We start from the raw sequence: 27,993 nt of genomic DNA, 5'->3' as shown, positions 1-27,993 counted from the left end.
CGACAGATTTCAAACGTGGCCTATATTTTCAATTTATGTTACAACTACAGTGGGGAAAACCCGTCTTCTAATTACCCTCTATGAATCTGCGCTATACAACATCGTCTACTACGACGGGTTTGAGTAAAAATAAAAAAAAAAAATCTACGAATGAGAAACTATTTTCATGTTACATCAAACAAAAGAAAAATTTTACATTCTAGAGTATGGAATGGTTAGAGAGGCTCTGTACACGGTTTCGTGGAACGGCTGGACTGACTTCAAGGATGCAATTCCGACGCATTTGTTCTCTGCCCAAAAAATTTATGCCAAATGCATTGTCAAATCCGAAACCAAATCACCTACTTTAATCAAAAGATTCATCTAGGACTGAAAATACTCTTCTGAGTCTGAAAAATACTGCTGGAGGAGCCAACCCATAATTCAGGATTGCAGCTACCAGCACAGAGGACACCTTTGCTTCGCGAAGATAGTCAGCACCCAATATATCTTCCATGATTGACCAAGATCAGTTGAGTTGGGGCGTGGTTTTGTTGATTCAAGCAGCAGCCGGTCAAATATGCACAAATAAACAATTTGGCCAACTCAAGTTCTGCAGGCATCGATAAACATCCCATTTAGTTCATATCCGAGTCAATCTGAGGTTTTAGCACTGCAGAAAAAATCTCAATTGGACGTGTTTCGGAGCTGGTCACACGGCATGTTTCCCTTTGGCTGCAAGGTGACAACCGAGTCGTCGATGTAGGACGAGTGCTCAATCTCCCATGCTAAGGAGAACTCAAGTATATCACCTATTTCACGCTCTTCGTAAGGCTAATTCCTTTGGCATTCTCCATTTCAGCATCCTTATCGGATTTTTTCTTATCCAATTCAGCCTGTTTGCAGTTCTCTTCGTGGGCTTTCCGAAATAATCTCATGAAGTTCAACAATGTCACTATAACTGCAGCCCAATTGGTGTAGAATTAGCCATGTAAATATCAGAGTAAGAATAAAAAGAATCAACATCAATCCCTCGAGCATTACATAATTGTACGATCCAAAGAGTTTGAAGTTGATAACAAGGACATGCAAGTACCCTGAATAACAATGTTATCACAAACTCAAGGTCATGATTCTACATCTCTCCATCCAACCATTTTCATGAAAACAAGATACGGAGGGAATGGGAAAACTACAAAAAACTTTGGATAACAAAACAAAGTCCAGTTTACATAATTTCCCAGCCAAACAATATTAAACACAAAGTGACCCAGCTTCTCAAGAGAGGAAAGAAATTGAATATTCATCAAGCACACATGATAATAATGATTAGGTGCAGAATTATCAACGAGAAAACAGAAACTTGGAAGAACAGAGAGTAACTCGATTCAAATATTTTCATATCAACATGTAGTGAGAAAATAGAAGTGCAACCATAAGGAACATAGCGTACCCTGCTCAAATGGACAACGAGCCGGGTCCTCACCAAAATATAATGCAAGTGCGTCTGCATTTCTACCCTGTCCACCAAAGGACAGAATGAAAAATAAGATGAGATTGCTTCCTTTACCTGCCATCATTTAATAATACTCAAAATTGTAGTTCGATCTAGAAAATTACCACAACAGAGTACAGATTTGTCACCGACGCCGCCTCTGTCTCAGCAGTAGCAATGAATTCTTTCAACGTCTAATTTTAGGACAAAAAAGTAGAGAAAAACAAGGTTGTCAGGGTTCCAAATAAAATTTTTATTCAAAATAAAGAAACTATTGTTTTTGTCTTGAGCAGTTTGACAAGACCAAAAAATGATTAAGAAAATGCACGATTACATAACAAATTTTATTGGTTAAGATATCAAATTTTAGCATGACATTGGTTTTTCTTATTTAAGATATTCACGTCATAGATTGGTGAAGTATGGTTCGGATCTAATCAAAAGGTCTGCTTGAGGAGTTTTTCGAATTGAAAGTTTGTGGGTAAAAAGTGAGATGTTGATCGTTGTGAATCCAATTCTCTCTGTGATACTTCAAACTCAGTGGAGATTGCAAATAATTGGTTTTCTGTCTCAGCAATAGCAATAAATTCTTTGAGCGTCTAGTTTTAGGACAATATAGTACAGAAAGAAAAACAAGGGCTGTCAAGAAGCCAAATAAAATTTCACAACTATTCAAAGTGAAGAAACTATTGTTTTTGTATTGAGCAGTTGAACAAGACCAAAAATGAAGCAAAAAAGCGCATGATAACATGACAGGATTTTTATTGGTTGAGATATCAAGTTTTACCATGACATTGGTTTTTTCTATTTAAGACATTCACGTCATAGGTCGCTATAGTATGGTCCGGATCTGCATCAAAAGGTTTTCCGAATTGGAGGTTTGTGGGTAAAAAGTGAGATGTTGATCATTGTGAATCCAATTCTTTTTACTGATATACTTCAAATTCAGTGGAGATTGCAAATAATTGGTCTTTTTCCCGACTATTTTATAACTTATACAAATAACTAGATAGTCCAAATACATGATTGCCAGGTTCAATTTCACAGTCTAAAGTGTGATTAAACAAATTACTGAAGTGAAGTTTTTATGTATGATTAATTCTTTCATGGGGCAAATGAAAACATGATTTTACTGGAATTATCCTTTTAAAGTAAATCAATATAGGGCAAATGCATGTTACTAGAAAATACTCCAGAGACATATGACTGCCATTCATAGAAAATAGAATCAAGTTAGAATCACTATGGAAGAATAAAAAGTGCAGAAAAGTTCTTGGGAAAAACATAGGAAAGGCAGATGTACCTTTCGAAAAATTTCGGAGACTGGGCCATCATTTTCAGAAGCAACAAATTCCTGCCTGACCTTTTCTAACCCCTTAATTATAGCTTGCATTTCTTCCGCTAAAGACTTCAATTGTATCTTACAGAGAGGAAAATATGATGTTAACAAAAACCAAGGACCAATGATGTAATACTATTTAAACAATCTTTCGTATGCTTGGATGGAAGGGAAAAGAAAATACATCAGAAACAAAGAGAAGAAAATTCCTTAGGAGCAAAGGAAAAGAAAAATTCTTCAGAAACAATGAGGTAGGAGGAAGACTGGGAGGCCATTACTGATAACGCTTCTTTGTGGGATTTCTCTAAGGTTTGAGTTCTACTAGTATTACCTAAATTGAATGCAATTTGAAAATTTCTTGGAATGGTTTGAATATTACATTATCCTTGTGAATTTTTCTATTTCTTATAAATATATATATGTAAGGATATCCATAACAAAAACCAACAGAGTACTGGAGAAAAACAAAGATCTGTACCTTGGTTGCTGCCTCTAGGCTACCCAGGTCCAAATGAAATTTAAGAAGAGCTGGTGTCTTCGAAGCAAGGACCTAACAAATTTGAGATTGCAATCCAACCTTTAGCTGAAGTATAGTAGGGTTCATCTCCTTCCAGAGATGCAACAAACTGGTAAAAGATCTAGGAACGTAGTACTCAAACCATGAAATCTGATTCTCATTCATCTCTTTACATCGGAACAGCATGCATGATGACCAGAGGCCCTCTAGAGCAATATACTAAAACTTTTTCAGACGTCTTGATAGCTTCATGCTTTTAGGTATCATTTTCCTTAACCCAATGTGTTTCATCAAAAGAAGTCTATCTATTGCCTTCCCTTTAAGACTACCACTCATCACGTTTTAACATTTTTGGTTTATTGAGCTCATTTACGCTCTAATATGTCAACATAAATGGCAGTTCGTATGCAGATTTTCATCTCCTATCACTACTCGAGCAGGCACATTTGAAAAATCTCTTTGAAGGATCTTTTGGGGGGCTAGGGGTATGGGTCTCTTGTCCTTCGGGCCTACATCTTCGACAAGGGTTGAACAGTTCTCACTTTTTTGTGGTTCTTCCTCTCCTCTTCGCCTGCAATTTATACTTATCTTCCTATTAATGGAAGTATCGCGAGGGAAAAAAGTACAGCTTGTTAATTTGACCAGCTTCAGTGCTTATACAGACATTTCTCACTATGAACAGGGAACAAGCTAGATATGCATCACTAATATATCTACATATTATGTAATATGTGAAAGTATAATCCACGCATAACTCCTCTAATTAACCATGAAGTGAATTGCACAAATAGCCAATTAGCGCATATTTAAGTAAAGGTATAATCAGAAGGAAAACCTTGCAAAGATAATGCATGAGCGTCATCTTATTATTAGAAGCACGAGTATCAGCAAGCTTTAAAAGACTGTCCAACTTGAAGCCAACTGCAGAACCTGTAAGCTCATATTTTTATAGGTTTTTTAATTAAAAAAACAAGAAATGAATGAACAAAGTACAAGACGTCCAATATATAAAACCCTTCAAAATTGCCATGAAGTTTTGGGGAGATGAATGATGAGACAGTATCATGCAAGCGTTCAACCAGAGTAGGATGAGCTACTGAAATTAGCCATTCATTGAACAGGTCATGAGTTTAATTTAAGTAAGAAGGAAGTATACTTGCATATACCACCACCGAGCAGCAGCAAGATTAAAAATAGTGTTTCTTTTTCAATACTTTGATTGTTTTATGTTCCTTAGAAACAAAGATAAGTCATTCCTATGCGATGGATCAGGAAATAGACCAATCATCAACCAATAAATGCACAAATCATAATGGCAATATAAGTGATACATTATTTTAGAACCTTTAGTCAATGTCCCACGAGACTATAAAACTTAAGTTTTTCCTGATCAAATAATAATTTCACACCACAGAGGATTTCTCATAAAGTATTGGCATTTATATTGAATTTACGCTCCTATTTCCATTCCTTCCAACCTAGGTTTCAAAATAGATGAAAATAGCTAAAGATGACTTTTCCATATGAACAGCACATTCCAATTACCCCAAGTAATCAAGACCTTACCCCTCGCCGTTCCTTGATTCAGTGTATTCCCCAGATAAAGAATTTTCTTCATAATCTCCTTCAGTTTGGCAGAATTCCTAACCTACAAAGTAGTAATAGTTAATTTTAGAAGGGTTAAAGCACGAAAGGTTGAAGTGCCAGACCAAAACTACGGCAAGATTTTATTCTCAGCAGTAACAACCTCATGACAAGCCGAGTTGACAGTATTCAAACTCTTCTTAAATTCTGATAACTGCAGATGGAAACCAAAGATGCCAGGTAAAAGATGTAATTCAATAATCTAGAAATAATGAAACAACAAAATTAGTTAAAATTGATGATACCACCAAACCTGAGAGCCGAACTGAATCTTAAAAGAAAACACTTTCATCTTTGACTCTACCCGAGGCACTTTCATCAGCTCCAAAAAATACTGATACACAAGATAAATCAAAATAAATAAATTGCTTCGAACAATGATAATCAGACATTGAATAAGTTAAATCCTAACAAAGTAAATAAATAGATTTTAACCATGATAATCAGATAAAGCAATAAGTTAGATGTTAGACAACGAAAGAAATTTCAGAATATGATTTCTCACTGACACTGAATGGCAAACCAATATCTTATGATCTACGAGATTTAAGCAAGAAGGCAGTGTGAGCTATTCAAATCAATCGTAGAAGCTTTAACAAATAATCTTAAAACAGAAGTCGAGACTGAAATTTAAAACTTCACCAAACTTATAAAAAAAATTAAAAGGAAAAGAGAGAGAGAGAGTGCAACATATACCCCCCACATAGGGGTGTTCCTTTTCCCTCAGGAACGGCCTGTGGGAATTGAGTGGAGGGAAAATATTCCCCGGGAGCTAAATGGGAATGGGAACGGGTTAGTTTGCCTCTTTTGATTATATATTTATACATACATATTCTGAAGTTTTATTGTTTAATGACTTCGTTAATTTGATAGGTTTGAACTATGTAAGTGAACATTTGAACAACATGCATGGATAATTGGATAATTTGATATGGAATATAATTTTGATTCTATTAGAATGTTTAAGAATTTTCTCTTTAATAGAAATTTCCTGTGGAGAAACATTTAAAAGGAAGAATTTTATGGAGAATTAACTATTTAATTGGGAAAGAAAAAATCCAAAAGATTTCATTTAATTTAATTGAAATTTAAAAAAAAAAATTAAAAAATTAAGAAACACTAAACAAGAAATAATGCTCCACAAGGAACCCAACCCCTGCAATTCCTAGCTAGAAATTTCTATCAAATCCCAGCAGAGTTTAACGGAAAATTTTGTTGGGACATAGAGAAAACTATCATGTCCTTGTCCCATGAACATCCTTAACCCCACATGAGACAGGTGAAAATTTTATTTATTTATTTTCTTTAAGAGACATCTAATATATTATAAACAAAAACTGGAAAGACGGCCAAAAGGCCAGGGGCCCTCCCCCGCCCAAGGAAACCACTTACATTTTTTACATTTGTTTTCCTGATTTTACATTTGTTAAACAATAAGGTCAAATTATTATGTAAAATAAATGGCTCCCAAGTATCAAAAGTCTTTAACTACAAAAGATGCTTTTGCATTTTTTACCCTACTAGATGACATGAATTATTTGACAAGCAGTGGTCAATCATATTGAACACTTCACGAAATCAATACCAGGAAAATGCAACAGCAAGTTAATATTTTTAGGTGTCACCATTACATGGAAACGTTTAGTCCAACAGATTTCACGGCTGTATCAAGTAATTTATCATCATGTTCAACAAAGCAAACAGAATACCTGTTCACACTTTCCAAGGTTATCCTTATCACCAGTGTATCCCTAGATAGAAAACAATAAATTTGTCAAAAGAAATAATAAAAAGACGAAGAAAATTAAGAGTACAGGATATGTCACTACAGAATAATTAGTATTCTGAGAAACTATGAAAAAATGCTCATAGTCAAGTTTAATTCTTCCATCAGCCTCTAATTTCAAATATTAAGAAGTTCACCTTAAGAAGTTCCATCTCCTCCTTCGTAGGACAAAACTTTATGAGATTTTCCACCTGATCAACGTCTAATACTGATTCGTCCATTGCTAGCACTGCAGCCTGAGATATCATACATTAAAAGCTAAACTTTTCATCAATTACGATCACCATTATCAAAAAAAATAAAAAATAAAAAATAAAAATAAATAAATAAATAAAATTACATGACTAACGCCAAAAAACAAGTATTTGTAAAATTAAAAAAGAAAGTGTATTTATCAACTCAATATCTCCAACTTAGCACTATCCTTCTCAGAACATCTGTTCACAAGGGCAAGATTAAAACTTAATATTATGTGTGCGCTCAACCTAGTAATCTTACAGTTTTTCAGATTCAAAATTTTCATTTTGTTAAATTTCATATTAGAACAGTAATACATTCTTATTGTGATATATTTCAAACTTCCAGTTGTCAAGTGAAGGTGATACATTGTCTTGAGCAGTCTATTCGGGCTTAATTAAGAAATGGTATTTGTAACAGTTATAATGAGGACAGGTGTTTTTCAGGCAAGGAACGTTGATCATCCTAGCGTGTTCAAGTTTCGAACTCGAAGTTCGCAAAATACCTTTTATAGCTTGCAATAGAGTTGCTGCTCGTTTCTAGCCTTAGAAGGCAAAGTGGCAATGAAAGATGTGATGGTATGAGATAGAAATAGCTTTTGTAGGTCAGTCAATTTTTATCCCCTAAACTATGATCAGTTCAGTCTCCAGTTGTTGCAGGGTGCAGATAGTTTGGCCATTTGGTCAAGTAAGAGCCCAGGAATTGGAATCAGCTGAAACAAGCGGAATATTTAAGGATCATATGAATGCCACCATCTCTCCTACTACCCAGGATTTGCGACTACAAGCCCAATAGAACTTAAGCTTGCTCCTAGAAAATTTGACAAAATTATCTAATATTGGTTGTAAAAGGTCAATGTGTGACATGAAAAACAATTATGAAAAAAGTCGAAATAATTTCTACATGTGCTAGACTCATGAAAAGTGAAAAGAAACATTAGTCATCATGTTTATAGAACGAAATTAAGGTATTAAGCATGTACAATATTCAACGCCTTTGTGTAGATGGTTTCAAACATACCATGAAAACCTAGTAACAAGAGTAAAGGATGGTTTCAGTTGATGCATAGGTGTGTTAAAAATAAAAAGTTGGTCCGATCATCTTACCATCATATCAGGAAGTGGCATCTTTACTTTGGTGAGCATAATTTCAGTGTTGTTAGCTCTTCTGAGGTCAATCTACAAAAAATATAAATGTATTCAAAATTTTAATTTCAACCCCCAGACAAAAAATATCTAGCAGTATAAGAGTTCAACCACCAACGGTGAGAAATATGATTCAGCAGATATTAAGTCTATTAACGTTATTTCTTTCCAGTGATCCATGTAGGCATCCATCGTAAATAAGTAAACCTTTTCCAAGTCCATTTCTATCAATGAGGACGGGATTGTTATGTTGACATCTGTGAACAAAAAGTCCATTATGAAAAAAGTAGATGAATTTGGATGAAATAGTGATCCACCAACTATACAATGTAAACTAACAGCAAGTAAAATGGGAGAAATCTCATTCACTAAATACTGTATAATATAACCCCAAACATATGGGACCCTTCTCCTAAAAAAGTGTTAAAACACAATAAAGACACTATACTAAGTGACAAAACCTATAACCATGGTATTTAAAATTCAACTAATAAATTCCCCTTATGCTGGAGTATATATGTTAATCATGCCACAAATTACGACAAGAAATTCAATTCATGCTTTATTTAGAGACTTGGTAGCAACATCTTAACCTATTTTTTCAGTTTCATATATCTTGTGGTTTAACATAATGACAATAAACATGATTCGCTCATGAAATATCATATTGGAGGCAATTAGAAAAAAACCTCACTTATCACTCTGTAGTTTGACTAAATTGTGATATTGAAATCTAACCCAGTCTAAAGTTAGTGTATCAACATAACTTCACACACAAATTGTGTTGTAGCTCTTTATTCTGATTTTGTAACTTCACACACAAATTGTGTCATAGCTCTTTATTCTGATTTTGTAACTTCACACACAAATTGTGTCATAGCTCTTTATTCTGATTTTGCACCCACACGTGAGAGAACATTTTACTTCTTACTTTTTTCTACTATACTAAATTACCCTAAACAAAAATTCAATACAAAGTTGACCTACGAACGATACCCAATCAACATCTAAGGAGCAATAACATGAACTTTAAGATTCCATGTCAAGATCTAGCTTTCAAGCTGGAATTTGTGATATCTTGTATTGACATAATGTTATTTGAATAAGCAACTTCTGGACGAGATAGTTTGGCTTTCCAGAATTCCTCAATATCCAAAAATAAATTGTCCTCTTTTGTGAACTACATTAAGCTTAATTGGAGTGCTCTAAACTTCCTTGTACTAAAAGAATCCCTTTCCCACTCCTACCACCTCTATGGCCAAATATAACCCAAAAAAAAGGAAAACTAATTCAACATCCAAAGTCCTTTGAATGAGATTAACTATGATATATAGGACCCCTAAAAGCTTAAGCATAGCTCTAGTAATAACAATAGTAATAAGAATGCCATCCGCATATACAACCAACAGAAGAACTCTAAACACTTTATAAAAGACATAACGATCTTATGTTCTTTTTTTCAACCCAAAGTTCTCAATTCAAAACATACAAGGACTGGCAAAAATGGCACACTTTTCAAAGTGGGAGAGCTCTTCTTGAAAAGGGCGGTCCAACACACCAAAGTGGTAAATCAAATTGTAGATCTTAGTCTTATTTGAAAGAAAAAACCAAACAACCCAAGAAATCCTATGCAACTCTATGCTTTGAGACTATGCAATCTAACATCGTACAAGAGTTTTGAGAGAGAATTTGTGTAAATTGTATTGGCTAAAGACTCATATAACCATGATCTTAACAATAATACACAGCTAACTTATTCACTGAGTCAATGAAACATAAAAAAAAGAAATTAATGCTTGTTTTTTTCTCGTTATACAGCACATCCAATAGAACACACGGCAGCTTCTGAAAAGTATGTTAATAAAAAAAAAACCTCTATCCCAAACTAAATTACAATTTTTGAATGCCATTCAAAGAATATATTAGAACATAATAAAACAAATTTCATTAAGGAATGCAGAATCTGAAAAGAAACCTTCAAAAAATTGATGTTACAATTGCTTAAATCTGATACTAGAAAATTTCACAGGTCACTGTATTTCTTAAGGTCATTCAGCGTTTGGAGGTTCCAAGTACTACTTAATTAGCAAAAATCACGCTGTTCTCCAAATATGAGATTCAGAATTTATGATGTCTGCCAAGAATTAGAGTTGTACATCAAGCTATGATGGTTAATAAATTTTTAAGAAAGAAACTTTTTATTTCTGTTCCGCATTCGACAAAGTGGTGATTTTCTAAACTCAATGAATTTTCTGATACTTTGAAATATGAGGAGGTATAGGAACTGAAGCTCGTCATACTAAATTTTGAACTACTATTTCAATTTGGTTTGAGTTAACTTTTCTACTGATTTACGTGGTACAACTCTTTAAGTTGCACCTATACCAAGCACCAATGTAAAACTCTCCCACTCCAAGTGGGAATTGCATCAGGTTTTCAAATGATTCAAAATCAATAATAATTGACAGATGAGATTATATACATGTTAATCCTGTAGTTTCCGTCATCAAAATGAAAATTCCAACAACGTACTTTAACTATAAAATTACCAGATGAACTTTGTCAGTTTTGGATCCAGCAGACTTCCTTCGAGATTTGCCTCCATCAGCAGGTTTGGGAACAGTTGCAGAAAAGAGAGTCTCTATCTCGGTCACATCAAACTCTGATGCACTGAGGAGAGGGAGGAAAAGGAAGCACCAATAAGAAGCAAACAGCATAAAATCATTAAAAGTACTGAGAAATATCCTCTTGGAAGACTGGATTAATTTCAATTCAAATCGGCAAGATACATAAAAAGAGAATTCAAAATACATTTGAGTCTCGCCATATCTCTGTAGTTCTTCCCATAAGCTCCCTTGCAGAGCTCTTGTAACCTTGCTCCAATGTAGAGGCTTCAAGGAGGACCTTCGAGGTGCAGTAGTAGCTGAGCGTGTTAGCCCACGCCCCCTTCCAGCAGACAAACCTCTTGGGTCAGGAGGTGCAACAGCTCCTCCTTTTGAACCTAGTGGTGGAGGTGGAGGAGGTCCACCACCTGGAGGTCCAGGTGGGGCTGGAGCATGACCACCTGGAGGAGGAGGGGGTGCAGGAGCTCCACCGCCCCCAGGTGGTGGAGGGGGTGGGGGAGCCCCACCACCCCCAGGTGGTGGAGGAGGTGGGGGAGCCCCACCACCCCAGGGTGGCGGAGGGGGTGCGGGAGCTCCACCACCCCAGGGTGGCGGAGGGGGTGCGGGAGCTCCACCACCCCAGGGTGGCGGAGGGGGTGCGGGGACTCCACCACCCCCGGGTGGCGGAGGTGGTGGAGGGGCTCCACCATCCCCGGCTGAGGGTGGCGGTGGGGGTGGAGGGGTAGGTGGTGGAGGATTCCCATGCATTGGTGGAGGTGGCGAGGGTGGTGGCGGAGTACCATGCATTGGTGGAGGTGGCGAGGGTGGTGGCGGAGTACCATGCATTGGTGGAGGTGGCGAGGGTGGTGGAGGATTCCCATGCATTGGTGGAGGTGGCGGGGGTGGTGGAGGAGCACCATGCATTGGTGGAGGTGGCAGGGGTGGTGGAGGATTCCCGTGCATTGGTGGAGGTGGAGGTGGAGGTGGAGGAGGATTCCCAAGCATTGGTGGCGGTGGCGATGGTAGAGGAGCCACATGCATTAGTGGAGGTGGGGGTGGTGGAGAAGCCCCACGTATGGGAGGCGTTGGAGTTGCATTCATTGGTGGAGGAGACCCATGCATTGGAGGCGATGGAGGAGGTGTTGGAGGTCTCCTCTGCATTTGCATGGGAGGGATCAAAGGAGGGGGTGCTCCAAACATTGGAAGGGGTGGAGGAGGAGGTGCTCCATAAATTGAAGGTGGTGGGGGAGGAGGTGGTGAGGGAGGCTGTGGTGCTCCATGTAATAAAGGTAGTGTTGGAGATACACCATGCGTGGGTGGGGGTGGAGTTCCTTCCCCTGGAGATGGTGAAGGAAGTGCCCCTTGCATTGATGGGGGTGGGGGTGCACTATGAACTGAAGTAATAGGTGGGGGTGTTTTACCACCACATATTGGAGCAGGCAGGTGTGGTGAAGATGGTGGAGCAAGTAGTTCATGTATCCTAGAAAGAGGGGGAGGTGGGGGTGATGATAGCAAAATACCTTTATATGCCAATGAAAGAAATGCTGAAGGAGGAGATACAACAGGTACACGAGGAATACTTGCAATATTCTTTAATGTAGATGGCATGGCCAGAGAGTGAGGTCGAGGTCGAGATGGGGGTGCAGGTGGAGGAGGTACAGAACCAGCCACCTTTACACTAGAAACAGAAGAATATCTTTGCTCCCATGATGACTGTGTAGAAGAAATGGGCAAAAGCATCTCACTGTTCTGCCTACTGAATGGAGGAGGGGGAGGGAGAGGGGGAGTCGCTGCCTTTGATGAGTTAGCAATGGGTGGTGGTGCTAAAGACACAGAAAGTGGTGGAACAGAGTATGTCGACTCCATATGGTGCAAGGATGGGGGTGGTGGAGGAGGTGGAGGAGGTATTGCATTTGCCCTGGGGAGTGATGGTAAATGTGGAGATGGAGGTTTTGTGGGAAGGGGAGGAGGTGTTACTTCAAGTTGTGAATCACTTTGTGATGGTTTTGGAGTTTCAGAGGAAGAATCTGCTTCCTCAATTGACTCAACTGGAGATGGTGCGCCATGCATGAGTTCCCCAGGTGCAGAGTGTGAAGACCTTACAGAATCCACTTTTTGATCTTTTCGTTCACTAAATAAATATGTAGAAACCAGAGAATCAAGGGTGGCAGCACCCTTTGTTTTGGAATTTGCACTTGTATCCTTTGATGGTGCAATACCGGCCAAAGCAGCTGGGGCACTGTTATATCTTGAAGGAGGATAGGATACATGCATAGAGTTCATATAAGAGCCTTTGTTAGGAGGAATCCACCTAGAAGCTGCATTCGGCTTTGCTTGTTTTGCAGAAAAACCTTGAGTCTCTTGTTGTTTGACTTTCTGTTTGGCTGAAACCATATCAGTGGTAGGTTTTCCACTTGGAATAGGCTGTTTCTTGGGGATTGGTGTTTGCAATTTTTCAGATTTTTGTCTAGAACCATCAGCACTCAGCTTTTTCTGAAGAACCTTGTTTTCCAATTTCGCAGGTGCAGCATCTCTTCCATCATCCTTTTCTTCATTATCTTCAACTTTTCCATATGCGGCATCTACCAACCCCTGGGCTTTCACATGAGTCAAGACATTAGCAGCAGCAACCAGGAAGGAATTTGAATTCATATCCCCATCATCCACAGCAATGTCCTTAACAGCATTAAGGTCGGAATATATATTTTCATCCAGCTTGTACTTCACATCATCCACAGCAATGTCCTTCACTGCATCAAAATCTGATTTCTTCACATGCTTGAGATTTCCATCATCAGTAGCACAATCTTGGAATGCAGGCGGATCAAAGTCCTCCTTCCAATCTGCTTTACGGTCTGCACGATTGATCAATTGAGGATGATAGGATCCCTTTGCTTCCTGCCCATCCATTGCATTACTGAAAATCTCTTCAACCTCAAAAAATTCTTCAGGAGAAGCAACTCCAGCTTCATATTCATCTTCATCATCAAAGGTTGTGGTAAGATTGGGGACAACGACATCAGCATCAGCACCCAAAAAGAGTGCCTGACATAAATGCAATCTCGTATTAACTTTTATAACTTCACAAAAGCGCATTCACAAAAGAAGCCCAACAACTTACCTCAACTCTGAAGTCCTTAGGGAGCTGGTCCCTTGCATCCCATAAAACATCAACTTCATCACGGTTCAGCATTATAATATTTGATCTAACAAATGTTGTGTGAAACATAACTCTAAACATCATCTCCTCGTGTACTAGATCTTCATCCAAATGGATGCATTCAACAACTACGTCCCCTTGAATATGGCAATTAATATCAACTTTCACCAGCATACACTCTTCCTGTGGTAACAATTAATAAGAAAACTTAAATGTTGGTTAATTTCAGCTTTCAGATTTTGTGTTGCTGAGTCATTACCTGTTGGTAGTTTCGGATATGTTTTCTGTTGATAGATGTTGAAAATAAAAGCTTTGAAGTTCTATTGGCCGGTATTGAGGGGTCTTGACCATAGACACGCACAAGAGGCCTACACCCTTTTCCCCCGTCAAAAAGAGGTAGAACTCTAAGTATTAAACAATCCAAAACTAGGGGTGTATCTGCTGGAGGCCAATCAGAACCTAAGTTTCTCCTGGAAATGTATTGAAGATATCTCAGCTGGGAAGGCTGAGGGTTTAAAGGAGATAAGAGATGGAGAAGTTCCTTAGGAGCTTGCTTGTAGACCATTTCAAGAGTCTTCTGCTCCCCACTGTACTGTTTTCTGTACAACAGAAGACCAGCTAGCATGAATGCAAGAACAGGCCATCCTCCCCTTTCACAATGCATCAATAACACATTCTGTTGACCCTGCAGCGACAACCAGCTTTCACTTGATCGAAGGAAGTGGTGAACCATCTCCAATGGCAATAAAGGACATCCCTCATATTGCCGAGGATAGTCCATAACTGTCATGTCATACTGACTCAGTACATCAGAAACTTGACTTCGCTTACCACCTTCTGTAAAGTTGAAAACCATGAAAGACGCATCAGGAAAGTGGCTCTGTAACTGTGCTACAATGCCATCCAAGTAGACCTTATATTCTTCTTCTTCCAACACTTCCGTGGAGAAGCAACAATCGAACACTGAAAACAAATAATAAGCATAACATGTTACCATGTGCCACTGTTAAAAACCATCTCACAAGTTGCTATCAAAATATCCATATTGATAGGTAGCCAAAAGAGAATATCTGATTGCAACCCAAAGCCATCACCATAACTCAATTACAGAGTGGTGTAACGCCACCACTCTGCAAATTGGTACAAAAAGGCATTCCCATATAACAGTTATTCAACTAGGTTCTCGTGGGCATGAATTTGACGGTCAGATAAATAGAAGAACGGGACAATTGGACCACAAAACAGTAAGCAGCTCTCTTCGAGAGAAAAGAAATAAGTTCACAGAGCAGCAAAACTAGCCTCTTGTTCATAACAATGCCATTACTAAACTAATGGAACAAGCATTGATACAGATGAAGAACTCATAAACAGATTGAGCCTTGAACCTTCTCAGGTCACGTACAAAGCCCCCTATGATAAACGAAACTACAAATATAGGAACAACATAATAGAATATTATGTAGTTGTCATTGTTCAAATCTGTAAAAGCAAAATGTCGACCACCTCAAGAAGTGGGCCTTTCTTTCAACTCATGTCCCAAAAGTATTAATATCGTGACTGTACATTTCTCTAGCACCATGCATCATTTAGTTGAAGTCTGGAATCGTCCTTTTTTTATTGGTATATATCAATGTAGATTCTTACTCCTCTAATTAGAGTATTTGATATGACCAGACAGGCAACCGCGTTAAGAGCGATGAAAAAGCGTGTCAACGGGGATAGGAGGCTGTTTCCGTCACATTCCACAGCCCAGGTCGAGGAGAAATAGAAGTACGGGGCAAAAATAAAATCCCGAAGAAATTAAGTACATCCGATAGTCTGCATCAGAACTATTGCGTTACGAAGCAGCTAAACCTAAACTTCAAGGGTTTATTACAGCATTGTCCCAATTGGCCATTATCATCGAGAATTGAGCTTGCATAAAGCTAGAAAAAATAAGCAATCGCCTAACTACGCACGTAAACAAATGACGCCAGGAGTTAACATTCTTCAATAGCTTAGCATTGGGGGGAAGCTGCATAAAATGAAAAACAACACGAAATCTCGATGGGAAAAAGAAAATTGTAAGGAAGCGTACCATAGACTCTCTCGGATATCTCAAGAAGCCGATCCGGCGGCTTCCTGTAAAAGAACCTTCTGAACAGCGCCATCGGATGGCGCTGTTTCTTCCTCGATCGGATCCAAACCCGTTGCTGAATAAAACACTAACCAGATCAATATTGACCAGCGAAACAGAGCAGATCTTAGAATTAAAAGGTCGGATCACAGCCAAAACCTCCGGAATTCAACCCAAAATTCACCAATTCAAATGCAGAGCGAGATTTAGCGAGCAAAAAAAACAAAATCCCGACTACTTTCCGCCAATTAAACCCCAGGCAAGGGGGGAAAATCTTCAAAGAGGGGGAAAAATCTTCAAAGAGGGGGAAAAATAACAAAAACAATCAAAAGATAGTCTAGGAAAAAAATGTAAAAATAAAAATGAGGAGCTGATGAATCAGAAATGCGAATCAAAAGAGTAGAAAGAAGTGACAGTGGGGCAGAGAGATTGAAGGGAGGGAAGGAGGAAGAACACAAATTGGCGAGAGAGAAAGAAACGGAATTGGAATTGGAAAGAAGTTAGAATTATGAATTTCATCAGAAAGGCTTATCGTGACATGGGAGGGGGAAATATAGCAGAGTGGATAAAATGGAAACATACTTCTTTCTCCTCTTCCTTACACATCAAACCCGCCAACGTACAAATTTTGCTTTTCGCGCTACCACTTCTCCCATCTCTTTGCCCTACGTGGCTCCCACGTGGCACTTTTATATCATTTCTTTTTTATTAAAAAAAAAAAAAAAAGAAAAAACTACTCATCCTATCATTTTATTTTTTAATTTCACAACTTCAAAATTAGATTAATTAAACTTTTAAATTATAAAAATATCTTAATCAATTTTTACGTATTTTTAATTTTAAAAAAATAATAATAATAATTAAATTTTATTTTATTACACAATTATAATGATTAAAAAAAGTAATTTCAACCATATATTTTATATTTTTTTGAAAACGTACCTAAATTAACACCGACCATCATTAATATTACTTTATCATTCAAGTTGTTGGCTTCACATTTAAGTCATTTAAGCTCTTAAATATTGTCCATTTAGTTAATTTTTGTTTCCATTAAAATAAATATCTAATTTGCAATAAATAAAATGGACCACTTGAGCCCACATTTTCCCTAAATTATTTTATTTTAGATACAATTTTCCCTATAATTTTATCCCTCAATTTTAGGGCAACCCATCTTATATAATATTTGACTTTCCAACGTTTATTAAATTAAATTAAATTAAATTATTTTATTTTTATTTTTATTTTAGGTACTACATATAAAATAAATAAATAAATAAATGTAGGTGGAATAAGAAAAATCAACTATTGAGGGAGTCCTTATTGTAGGGATAATAATTAAATGCATAGAATTGGTTGCATGTTCGAACATAGTGTTTATTTCATGAAATGAGCCCCTAGATGTGTACATTGACATTCATTTTATTATTATTTTTTAAATCATTTTATAACTAAAATTATTGAATTATATATATATATATAAGTCATCTCCAAAATAAATAAATAAATAAAAATATTCAACCATATTATTAAAGACAAGCTTGAAAATTTGTAAATATCGCAAGTGACTTTATACAAAAATAATAAATAAAAATTATATTTGAATGGTTCATGTTTATTTGGTCTGCCACTATTGAATTTTGTATTAGAAAATTTATTATTATTATTATTATTATTTTGGTTTTTAAAAATTAATTTTATAAATATACTTTTTATTTTTTTAATTTATGTAAGAATTGAAATATTTTAGTCATCAAATTATTTTTAAAAAAATCATTTTGGACATAATAACATACTTTTATTTAATATTTACTCATCCGATACCATTTTATAAACAATATCCAGTGATTATTTTGTTTAATTCAAGAATTGAAAATAAATATTTTAAGACTTCCAAAGCTTACCGATTTAAAATTCAAACTTCATATATAAAGTTGTGAATTGTGGTATCTTTCTTAGATAAAGTTAAAACAAAAAGAAAAAGACGTGACAATGTGGTCATCTCCTTTTCAATTATCTTCACCATCTACAACGACTTATATTGTTCACTTTAAATCTAAGCTCAAACCATTTCCGGATGAGATGAGAGAGAGGTCCATTTTTGTGTGGCTATCAAATTGTTGGCAGATCGTTTCGTTGTACCCTCCATTTTTACAGCTCTTCAAACCTTAAGAACTCAGGAAGATGTGTGAATAAACATGTATACGACAATAACATGTAAATCGAGTAAGGGTTTACAATAGATATTTAATTAAGAAAAAGCTAAGAACAGCAACTAACATAATATATCCTGCGAAGTTTAAGGGCCATATCAAAACATTAATACAATTTAAGTACTAACATAAACAGTTCAAGAATTTATGGACCAGAATGGAGAGCACAAAAATCAAATATATTGTAATCTAGTCGATTTAAAGACTTCTAAACACTCAAAATTTAACAATTTCTTAAACTGAGATGGGTGTGATATTCATTCACACTGATCTAATCAAGTAATGGAGGTCCCCAACATTATTTGTATCAAGTGTATTAAATTATAGATCTTAACACCAAATGGGGCAAACATGCTTTAGGTTCAAGCCTTCTTTTTGTTACGAAGAATCTTCATTATATGGCAACTTACAAGGGGCCAAGCGGTCTTTGGATTTATATTGGCCGAGCATTTCAGAAACTGTTCTGCAACGACACTGGTTTCCTGGCCGGATTACATCTCCATAAACAGCCATTTCAATTATGTCAAGCTCCTTATCTGCAACAAAACATGCAGGTCAAATACATCATATAAGGATGTAAGAGAAAGAGAAGAAAAAAAAAGAAAAAAAACACACTCAATATTGGATGTTATCAATTGTTCTAGTGAAGTCTAAAATCTTAATCACCATGGGACATCCTAGTGGTAATTGAATAAGGGTTAAGTGAAAATGAGTTTGATTCATGGTAGTCAATTCCACATTCAACGAGTTTTTCTGGTAAGCAAATATAGTAAATCAAGAGAGTGTCGCATAAGGTTATTCGATATGCATGAATGTTAGTCTTATTGAAACCAAGTTCCCAAGTTGAATATGGAAAGGGACGAAGAACTAAGAGATAATCGATGTGGTCCTCAAAGAATTCCTCCCTAGAATGCATTATTTCAGCTTTAGGTATTGATCAAGATTCATAGAACCTGCTCTATTCCACATATGCACAACAATGAATATCTCTACAAAAAGTTCATATTCTGGGTGGGTGCACAGCATGATTTGAATTCATAACCTCAACAAGGGGAACGCAATCTATGTAGGTTCTTCATTTGTGTTTCAATGACCAAAAGTACAAGCATTCTTTTGTTTGAATCATAAACTAACATCAGCAATGATAGCTAATATGAAACAGGACAGCATATACAATTGCTAAAGCAATTGAAACTTCACTTTCTAGCACTTTCCTGAAAATGTAATGATGTTTCCGGATCACTTCCCCCGAAATGCCACAAAGTACCGTCAAAAGATAAGGAAAGCAAAACAACCAATCAATAGTGTCATGGAACGGCCGAATTTATGCTTTATAGAAATTACAAATTTTGAGCGACCATATGATTCCGTAAAAGCAGATAAAATTATAGCCTTTATAGAAATTACAAATATGATCGACCATATGATTCCGTGAAATCCGATAAAATTATAGCCTTTATAGAAATTACAAATTTTGAGCGATCATATGATTCCGTAAAAGCTTATAAAATTATATAGCTATATATGTGGGGCAGCTAGGAGAAAAGTAAATTGATGCTAGTAGCTACATTCGAACGGGAGAGAATTCAAGAACAAACCAACAGAAAGGTGAATTAAATAGCTATTCTAAACCGATGTTTCACCCGTCGCTTTAACAAGCATGAATTTGATAAGCTCTTACCTTGGAATAGTACAAAGGGATAGTTTATGGAAACCTAAATTGTTTAATCTGGATTTACGATCTATAACAGTGAGATTTCACAAGTTTGATTTCGTGCAACTTAGTATGAGTAGCTCAAGAACTAGCAACAGGATATTTAAGATATGGAAATTCAGACATCATACACAAGTTCGATTTTTTAGTCTCGAACCCTAACAAGTGTTAAAAGACTAAACTAAAAGCATGGACTTCAATAGACAGGGAATGGAGGCAGAATGAAAAAGTACCGGTAAACTTGACATCACATGAATAGCCTTTCAACTGAGACGTATCAACATCGTCTTTATCCGATTTGAATCTGTTTACTCTCGTCTGAAGAATCTGGCAATTATCCGCCGTGGATTCGCCGCCTGCGAATTTCATGACAACCAAAGCTAAGCCATAAATTTACGGCAATCCACAACGAAAACGTAACAGTAACAGCGAAATTTCCCATATCGAACTCAGAAACCATTAACCGGCTAGAGGCGAAGAGAAGCAAATCAAATTTACCTTTTGAGAAGGGGACTATGTGATCATACTCGAAGCAGAGGCATCCCTGGCAGTTGCAGAAGCGCTTGCAGACGACATTACCAGCGGCGTCCTTACGCCACCGCTCGGGATGTCGTCCGGGGACAGTATCGGCCTTGGCCCAACATATGGCTTTCGCTTTTGTGTCGAAAAATCTAGGCCTTTCGTTCCCATTTCCGGAGCCACTCTGTCTAGGTCCGCCGCGGGAACGAGTCGGTGACGGCGAGCTGGAAGTAGCTTCCATGGGAGTTTCGACGCCGTCCGACGGATCGGACATGTAGAAGCCGGAAATGGGAAAACTGAAGACGTGCGATCATTTCCTGCTCGTTAAATTGTCCAAAACGCCGATGGCGATTTTCCCTTCTTAACCGAGCCCAATATCGGACGGCCCACCGCCCACGAGAATAAATTTTAATGGGCTGGGCCGGACCACAACAGGCCTGTTGAAGTTGGGCCGAAGAAAATAAATTTTAATGGGCTGGGCCGGACCACAACAGGCCTGTTGAAGTTGGGCCGAAGAGAGCATCCTGGGAAATTCCGTGTATGAGAAGAAAATTACATAAATTGCTACGAAAATGAGGAAAGTTGTGAACAATGTAAAAAAAAGAAAAAAAAAAAAAAAAAAAAAGAGTATTGTAAAAATATTTATTGTTTGTTAAATTTTCCAAATTGTATTAAGTCTTCTCTTACTATTTGCCTCTTGTATACATAATTTTAAGTAGATTATATTCTCATTCCAAGTTATAAATTTCCTCATAAACAATTATCTTAATAGAATTGAACTTTTCAGCTGTTATAAATTTCCTCCTAAACAATTATCTTAATAGAATTGAGCTTTTCAGCCTCGTTCACATTTCAGTTCACATTTCAGCTACAGCTACATTTTTATAGATTCATTTCCAAATCCAAAAAATAAACGAATTAAGTTGAATTGGGGTCATATGGACCGAGAGCATGTTTGGCTTGTGTCCCATACATAAGAGGCTAACCCTAGGGTTCATCTCGGCCTTAGGGAACTTGAGCTTCCACCCTAGTTTTCCTTGTCTCTTTTATTTGGTAGATTCACTCTCTTAGTTCGTGTTGGACTCTTTGCCTCTTAGTCTTCAAAGTTTTTGTATTTTTATTTTTATTTATGGTCCAATTTTACCTATAACATTAGCCTCCCTCCTTAGTTAGGATTTGTGATTTGACTTTACTACCATGCAAGGAACTCAACTAAATGCATGGTACCATTCTCGAGACACTTTTATTTAACCTGATTATTTTTCCTTTGACATCAAAAATGAAAAACAATTTATTGGGAGTTAATTTTAATGTTTTGAAATAGTATTCAAATTTTATCAAGGATTATCATCAATTCATCACATGAATCACGAGGATATCCTTTGGGAAGGGTAAGATTTTCCTTTGAGTTCATGAACTCATCACATGAATCATGAGGATATCCTTTGGGAGGGGTACGATTTTCCTTTGGGTTGATGAACTCATCACATGAATCACGAGGATATCCCTTGGGACAGTTTATAGAAGAATGTTACCTGATGGAAAGAAAGTAGCAACGAAGAAGGGCCTAATAAGAGGAAATGAAGGTGAGAGAGTTCCAAGCTCAAATGTAGATTCTTACTAGAAATGTCTTCCATTGGTCGCACCTGAACCTTGTTCAACTTTACAGATGGTGTCTTGATGGATCAAAGAAGATTTTGGTAGATGAGTACTGGAAGGAGGAACTTGGAGGATCCCAAACTGGACCAAGTCAGATTAAACTGGCAGCAACACATTGATCTTGCAATTGATGTGGCACGAGCACTGGTCTTTCCTCACCATGAATGTTTCCTTTTTGTTCTACATCATGATGTTGAGGCCAGTAATATTCTGCTCGATAAAGATAGTCAGGATGGGTGACAGACTTGGACTTGACTAGAATTATAGATATGATAGACAGCCATGTGAGTACCATGTTGGCTGAAACCATTGGTTATGTAGCAGTTGAGGATGGACAAACATGAAAAGCTACAATAAAAGGCAATGTGTATAGTTTTGAAGTTTTGAGAATGAAACTTGTTGTAGCAAGACGAGCACTCGACGAAGGGGAAGAGTGTCTAGTCGAATGCACCAAAAGGGTGATGGGAAAAGGAAGACAAGGGTTGAGAAGGGAATGGTATCAATTGCAGTTTTGAGATCAGGCCTCGTTGAGGAGGTCGATGAGATGTGTGAACTTCTCAAGATCCGGGTGAAGTGCACTAAGCACCACCAGCAAGGCCAAATGAAGTTCTAGCTATGTTGATCAACATAACAGGCATAAGAGGAGATGAAATTAGCTATAGCTTCTCCTCTCCATCCTCTCCATCCTTGTGATGAAGATTTTGGTTGAAGAAATGTGCATAACCAAAAGTTGTTCATACTTTCATAGACATAAGATATGGATACCTACGCACTTTAATTTATTGCCAATCATCTTGTCAACAAAAGCATTCATCATTTACAAAATGTCGATAAAAAGACAAATGGTTTCCCAAGTTGGTTTAATAAGAGTTCTTCCTTACATATGCAAACACACACTATAACATACTAAAACTTTTGAAGTAATTTGCCACATCAAGAAAGTAGATATACACCATCTATATGTTCTTAGATCAAAATGATAAAAAATGATCTTTTTCAAATTAGAAATGACGATACACTTACAAATCAGACAAGACAACCACAAGTCTCTCATAGTGGTGAACTTTCGTTCATACACTTACCATAAGGTTTTGGCGTCAATTCTTGATAGATTATGGTAAGTGTGAACATAAGTATTCGAGATATTTAAAAAATATTCAAACTTTCAAAAGTGAATATTGATACACTTAATTTTTTTTTAAAATAAGTTATTATCGTTAATATATAAACAAAAATCAATTATCTATACTTCATACACCACCTCTCTCCTTGATTTCTTCTCTCTCGGCCTCAAACTATGACCAAACAGTTCCTCATTTTTTTCTCACTTCTTTAATACACTTTATTCCTTGATATTTTTGAGACAAAAGTGCAAAATTTAAGAATATTTTTATTAATTTAACCTTAGATTATTTATTCTTATAGAGAATCTATTTTATTTATTAAAGACCGAGTGGAAAATATGTAAATCAAATATGTGAATCATTGCCCCCTTGAATCCTAATTGAGATGTGACTAAAAAGAAAAGGAAAAAGAAAAAAAAATTATCCTAAAGTTGAAAAAAGAAACTAAAAAACATAAAAAGATCACTTGTTATGGAATGGAATAATGCAAGAAGGACAATCTTTTTTTCTTTTTCTTTTTCCTCACTCATTGTTCGTTAATTTCAACTTTCTTCGTTTGAAATTTAATATAACAATTATGCATACTACGTAACAAAATAACACAACCCTCAATTTGAAAATTGAAGAGAGTTCCTCTGATCTATATAACATAAATCACAAACAAACTCCTAAAATTTGTGTTTAAAGTTGAGTAATAAGACATGAGAAGTCACACAAGAATAAAAGTAAAGCAAGACATGGAAAAGGTTAAAAAAGGAAAAAAAAGATCCAAAGTAAATTAATTAATTAATTAATAAAAATACCCATAAACTTGTAATTTGTTTAAAAAATACTTATAAATGTTCAAAAGTTTTAATAATACATGAACTTTCTAAAATGTCCAAAAAAACACCCTTGCCATTAATTTTGGATGAAGACCGTTAGTGTTTCAAAAATAACTTGAAACTTTAAAAAGTTTAATTAATACCCTTCACCTCTTAAAAAAAGTCGAAAAATATCCTTAGTTTGTATTAGGTTTGAAAAATACCCATAAAATTTTAAAGGTAGCATTCACACCTTCAATCTTTATAAAAAAAATTCAAAGACAAAAATCATCTACAGACACCTCATAGATGATTTCCTTTTTAATGTTACTTTTGAAAGTTCATTAATATTTTGAAACATGTACTAAAAATAAGATTTTTTTTTGAAGTTTTTAAAAAGTTTAAAGGTGTTTTTCAAATTTTTAAAAAAGTTTATAAGGTATTAATAAAACTTTTGAAAACTCAAGGGTATTTTTAAACACTTTTGAAAGTTAAAAGAGTATTTTTGAATTTTTTTTTTTAAAGATCAAAAGTATTTTTGAAACAAAGTATTAAGGATTTTCATCTAAACTAAAACTAACAATCAATGTATTTTTCTTTTTTATAGGTTTAAAGGTATGATTGAAACAAAGTGCTACTTGAAGGGTATGTTTATTAATTTAGCCTTAATTAATCTACCATTTTTATTTATTTATACAATTTGTCATCTTTTTTCAGGAGGAAAAAGATGTCAATTGCAAAAAGAAACTTTTATAGCAATTGGCAAGTAATAATTAAGATAGGCAAATAAAATTTTATGAACATTGCTTGCCGTTTCCTTAATTGGATGTGGCCTAAGCTAGAGACAAAATGAGCTAGAGGGGGAAGGAGATTAAAGGGAAAAAATCAAGAATTGAAGTGTTTGGTGCAACTAATTTTCAATCAAAAGAACCACATAGCTCTAGAAGCAATAATTGGTTGCCCATTTTCATACACATAATCTGTACCATTTTCCTCTCAACTTTCCTTTTCTCCATTGCAATCATCAACCATTTAACTCTGTTCTCTACAATGTTTTGCCTTTTTCTTTTCCTTTCTTTTATAATTTTCTTAAAAGCAACTTTTGAAGTTGAGTAACCCAAACCAGATACTTTACACCAAGCTATTTGAATAGCTTTCATGGCCTAGGGGCAACCCTTATCTCGTAAGCAGCTTAGTTTCTACTTCATGAGGTGAACAGAAATCCCCCTACCTTCTTCTCCTTCCATAATTTCCTATTAGACTTATACTTGTGAGACTATCATAGTCTAAACAATAGTTTGCTATACAACCATATCCCATATCCCTTTGTTTATGTATCTTTGAACCATAAAAAGTATCAAATAAGTCTGTAGACTTTTAACTTAGTGTCTAATACACTATTGAACTCTTAATTTTATTTCCAATAGGCGTCGTTAAATAAAGCATCAATATTTATATAACATAAAATTAAAGGTAGGAAACATACTAAACATGAAATTAAAATCTTAAGGACCAAGTAGATGTTTAAGAACTTTTAAAATTCAATGATTTCTTAAACACAATGTATTTAGAAACTTGTTAAACACTAAGAAACTAATAGAACTTTTAGAACTTTTAGAACTTTTCAAGGGTAAGCTCTATCGTGAATTAATTTAGTATCCACTTTTTGAAACTCCTAGTTTCTTTTGACCAGAAAAGAAAGAAAGAATAGAAGAAAAAGAAATAAAAAAGTAGAGGGAATGGCTGGGGAGATAGAGGATGTTGAAATGGAAGAAAAGAATGGGCGTTTAGGTGCTGGGAAAAGGGGAAATGGAACAAGATTTGTCATAAATTTCCCCAACTTCCATCGCAATTTCCGGGATTTGTATAACGTGCCTACACCCTCAGTTTCTCTCCCTCCGCCCTTCACAACAATTCCTTTTTCTGTCTTGATTATTGATGAAGTTGAGACAACTGGGTTACAATTTTTTAAGAAAAAACTAAACTAATCTTGAATCATAAGGGTGGAAAAGAACTACCCCTCGACTAATTTCTCATTTGTTCATAAATATTATATAAAAGAAGAAACAGGAAGTGGAATCGTTATCTAAAGAGTCTTCAGAGTTTAAAAGTGTTATGAAAGCTACCTCAAACACTTGTCCAAAAACACTATTCTACATGTGCCTTTTCAGCTATCAAAGTTATCTTTTACTGTCTTAATTTTGAGAAGAAAAAGCAGCTTTAGCTCGACAAAAAGACATATTAAGCCCACCCGGTTAAGAGTACTCTCAAATATAGCTTAAAGAACCTACACTAACACAGTACAAACATATAATTGAAGTAGGAACAAGGGTCCAAAAGTCGCACAACCTTCAAATTCAAAATGTTGAAAGAAGTTGAGGTATAGAGAAGTGGAGAGACATGGCAAGGCATGAGGTGTAGCAGCAGATAGGTGATTTGAAGCCATGAATGGAAAGATGGAGACAAGCTTGCCCACACTTCACATGCCTTAATTACTGTTTTATCTTTTTATCAAACACCTCAAGTGCACATCCCACTATCATCATCAAATTCTTCCCTATCTCTCCTCTCTCTCTGCCCTAAACTCACTTCTATAAATTTACCGCCCAACCGAACACAGAGGTCACAACCACAAGCAGAGAAAAACAGATCACAGAGAGAGAGAGAAATGGAGAGTCGTTCTTACGAACCTGAGAAAACCGCCAAAGACGTCTCACTGCATGAACTCAGGGACAGGCTCGCAGAGTTCGCTCAAGTGCGAGGATGGGAACAATACCACAGCCCTAGAAACCTGCTCCTAGCACTTGTAATTAATCAAACAAAAAATACATTGAAGTTAACATCTCAATCTCCAATTTCGACCTAAAAACAAACAAAATCAATACATATACTAGGAATAATCTGAATCTTACATGTTGTTCTTATCGTTGATAGAATTGCAACTCCTTGCAGGTTGGCGAAGTCGGAGAGCTATCGGAGATATTCCAGTGGAAGGGAGAGGTGGAAAGGGGGCTGCCGAACTGGAGCGCGGCGGAGAGAGAGCATTTGGAAGAAGAGCTATCCGATGTGTTGCTGTATTTGGTGCGTCTGGCGGATGTGTGTGGGCTTGATCTCGGCCATGCCGCGCTCTCCAAGATCGTAAAAAATGCGAACAAGTATCCTGTAGCCGCTTTCACTCGCGCGCTGCCATGAACTTCGCGCCTTCACTTTCGTCCTTTCTCTGCTTAGTGATTTTGGAAGTCCGGAAAGAGTTTAAATTTTGTATTTTCAATAATTTTTGCTTCTTATTTTGTCCTTTAATAAATTTTAAATGTTTGGTATTTAGAACTTTTAATTTAATTTTTAATTAGTCTTCAAATTTAAAAATAATTTTAATTTTAAATTCGAATAATTTAATATATCAATTTTAAAGTTTTAACACTGATTCTAAATTTTTTAGAATCAAACTCTCAATTCTTTAACAGTGACAGTGGAAAGTCATTCATAAATTTCAACCTTTACTGGTCATATTCCAATAGTATAGTCAAATGTTGTTCTAGTCTATGTCCTCTTGACCTTAACTCTAATCGCAACCAACATGGAGGATTTTACGGCGGTCTTCATCAACAGTTTAATTGATAATATTTATTTGGATAGTTCATGTCTCGATAGTGGTTAGAGGTTGCTGTAGTCTATGTCCTCCAACCACAACCAACACAGAGGGTTCTACGTGGTCTTTAACGTTTCAGTAGCAACAATCTAATTGATAATATTAATCTGAATAGTTCATGTTCCGACAGTATGGTCAAACGTTGCTAAAGTCCATTTCCACCACACCAAAACAGAGGGTTCTACAACAGTATGGTCAGACGTTGCTGTAGTCCATGTCCTCCTGCACCTTAGCTCCAACCACAACTAAAACAAATGGTTCTACGGTGGTCTTTAACGTCTCAACAAC

At 36.3% G+C, this 27,993-nt stretch overlaps 3 protein-coding genes across 11 annotated transcripts; 1 reads left to right on the top strand and 2 right to left on the bottom strand.

Moving 5' to 3' along the window:
• Positions 1–5: 5 nt before the first annotated feature.
• LOC111792358 (formin-like protein 20) lies at positions 6–16,624 on the bottom strand. Of its 9 annotated transcripts, none has more exons than XM_023673761.2 (17): positions 15,983–16,619; positions 14,165–14,868; positions 13,867–14,088; positions 10,954–13,790; positions 10,692–10,812; positions 8,104–8,175; positions 6,898–6,996; positions 6,684–6,725; positions 5,228–5,308; positions 5,078–5,128; positions 4,897–4,978; positions 4,166–4,260; positions 3,292–3,363; positions 2,778–2,894; positions 1,600–1,668; positions 1,433–1,499; positions 6–940 (listed from the first exon to the last, which is right to left on the bottom strand). In XM_023673761.2, exons 1-17 carry the CDS (start codon positions 16,053–16,055, stop codon positions 792–794), a joined length of 4,953 nt encoding a protein of 1,650 aa, XP_023529529.2. In that variant the 5' UTR covers positions 16,056–16,619; the 3' UTR covers positions 6–791. The 9 variants fall into 9 exon arrangements, 4 of the variants coding, with proteins under 4 accessions (XP_023529529.2, XP_023529530.2, XP_086979258.1 ...); XM_023673762.2 differs by having other exon boundaries at positions 800–940; positions 1,433–1,494; positions 15,983–16,621; XM_087123132.1 differs by lacking the exons at positions 6–940; positions 1,433–1,499; positions 1,600–1,668 and adding an exon at positions 1,692–2,680 and having other exon boundaries at positions 15,983–16,622.
• A 1,771-nt stretch (positions 16,625–18,395) lies between these two features.
• LOC111793864 (HNH endonuclease domain-containing protein) lies at positions 18,396–26,995 on the bottom strand. The gene is made up of 5 exons (XM_023675928.2): positions 26,969–26,995; positions 26,747–26,859; positions 20,450–20,994; positions 20,185–20,307; positions 18,396–18,773 (listed from the first exon to the last, which is right to left on the bottom strand). Exons 3-5 carry the CDS (start codon positions 20,742–20,744, stop codon positions 18,616–18,618), a joined length of 576 nt encoding a protein of 191 aa, XP_023531696.1. The 5' UTR covers positions 20,745–20,994; positions 26,747–26,859; positions 26,969–26,995; the 3' UTR covers positions 18,396–18,615.
• On the top strand, positions 26,717–27,376 carry LOC111793865 (uncharacterized). The gene is made up of 2 exons (XM_023675929.2): positions 26,717–26,862; positions 27,009–27,376. The coding sequence occupies exons 1-2, from the start codon at positions 26,725–26,727 to the stop codon at positions 27,246–27,248; spliced, it is 378 nt and encodes a 125-aa protein (XP_023531697.1). The 5' UTR covers positions 26,717–26,724; the 3' UTR covers positions 27,249–27,376.
• Positions 27,377–27,993: the final 617 nt, after the last annotated feature.

Source organism: Cucurbita pepo, chromosome 4 (genome assembly GCF_057944985.1).
Source record: "Cucurbita pepo subsp. pepo isolate OVF chromosome 4, ASM5794498v1, whole genome shotgun sequence".
Taxonomy (NCBI): domain Eukaryota; kingdom Viridiplantae; phylum Streptophyta; class Magnoliopsida; order Cucurbitales; family Cucurbitaceae; genus Cucurbita; species Cucurbita pepo.
Note: the sequence above shows the minus strand (reverse complement) of the source record. Positions and strands in the feature narration are given on the sequence as shown.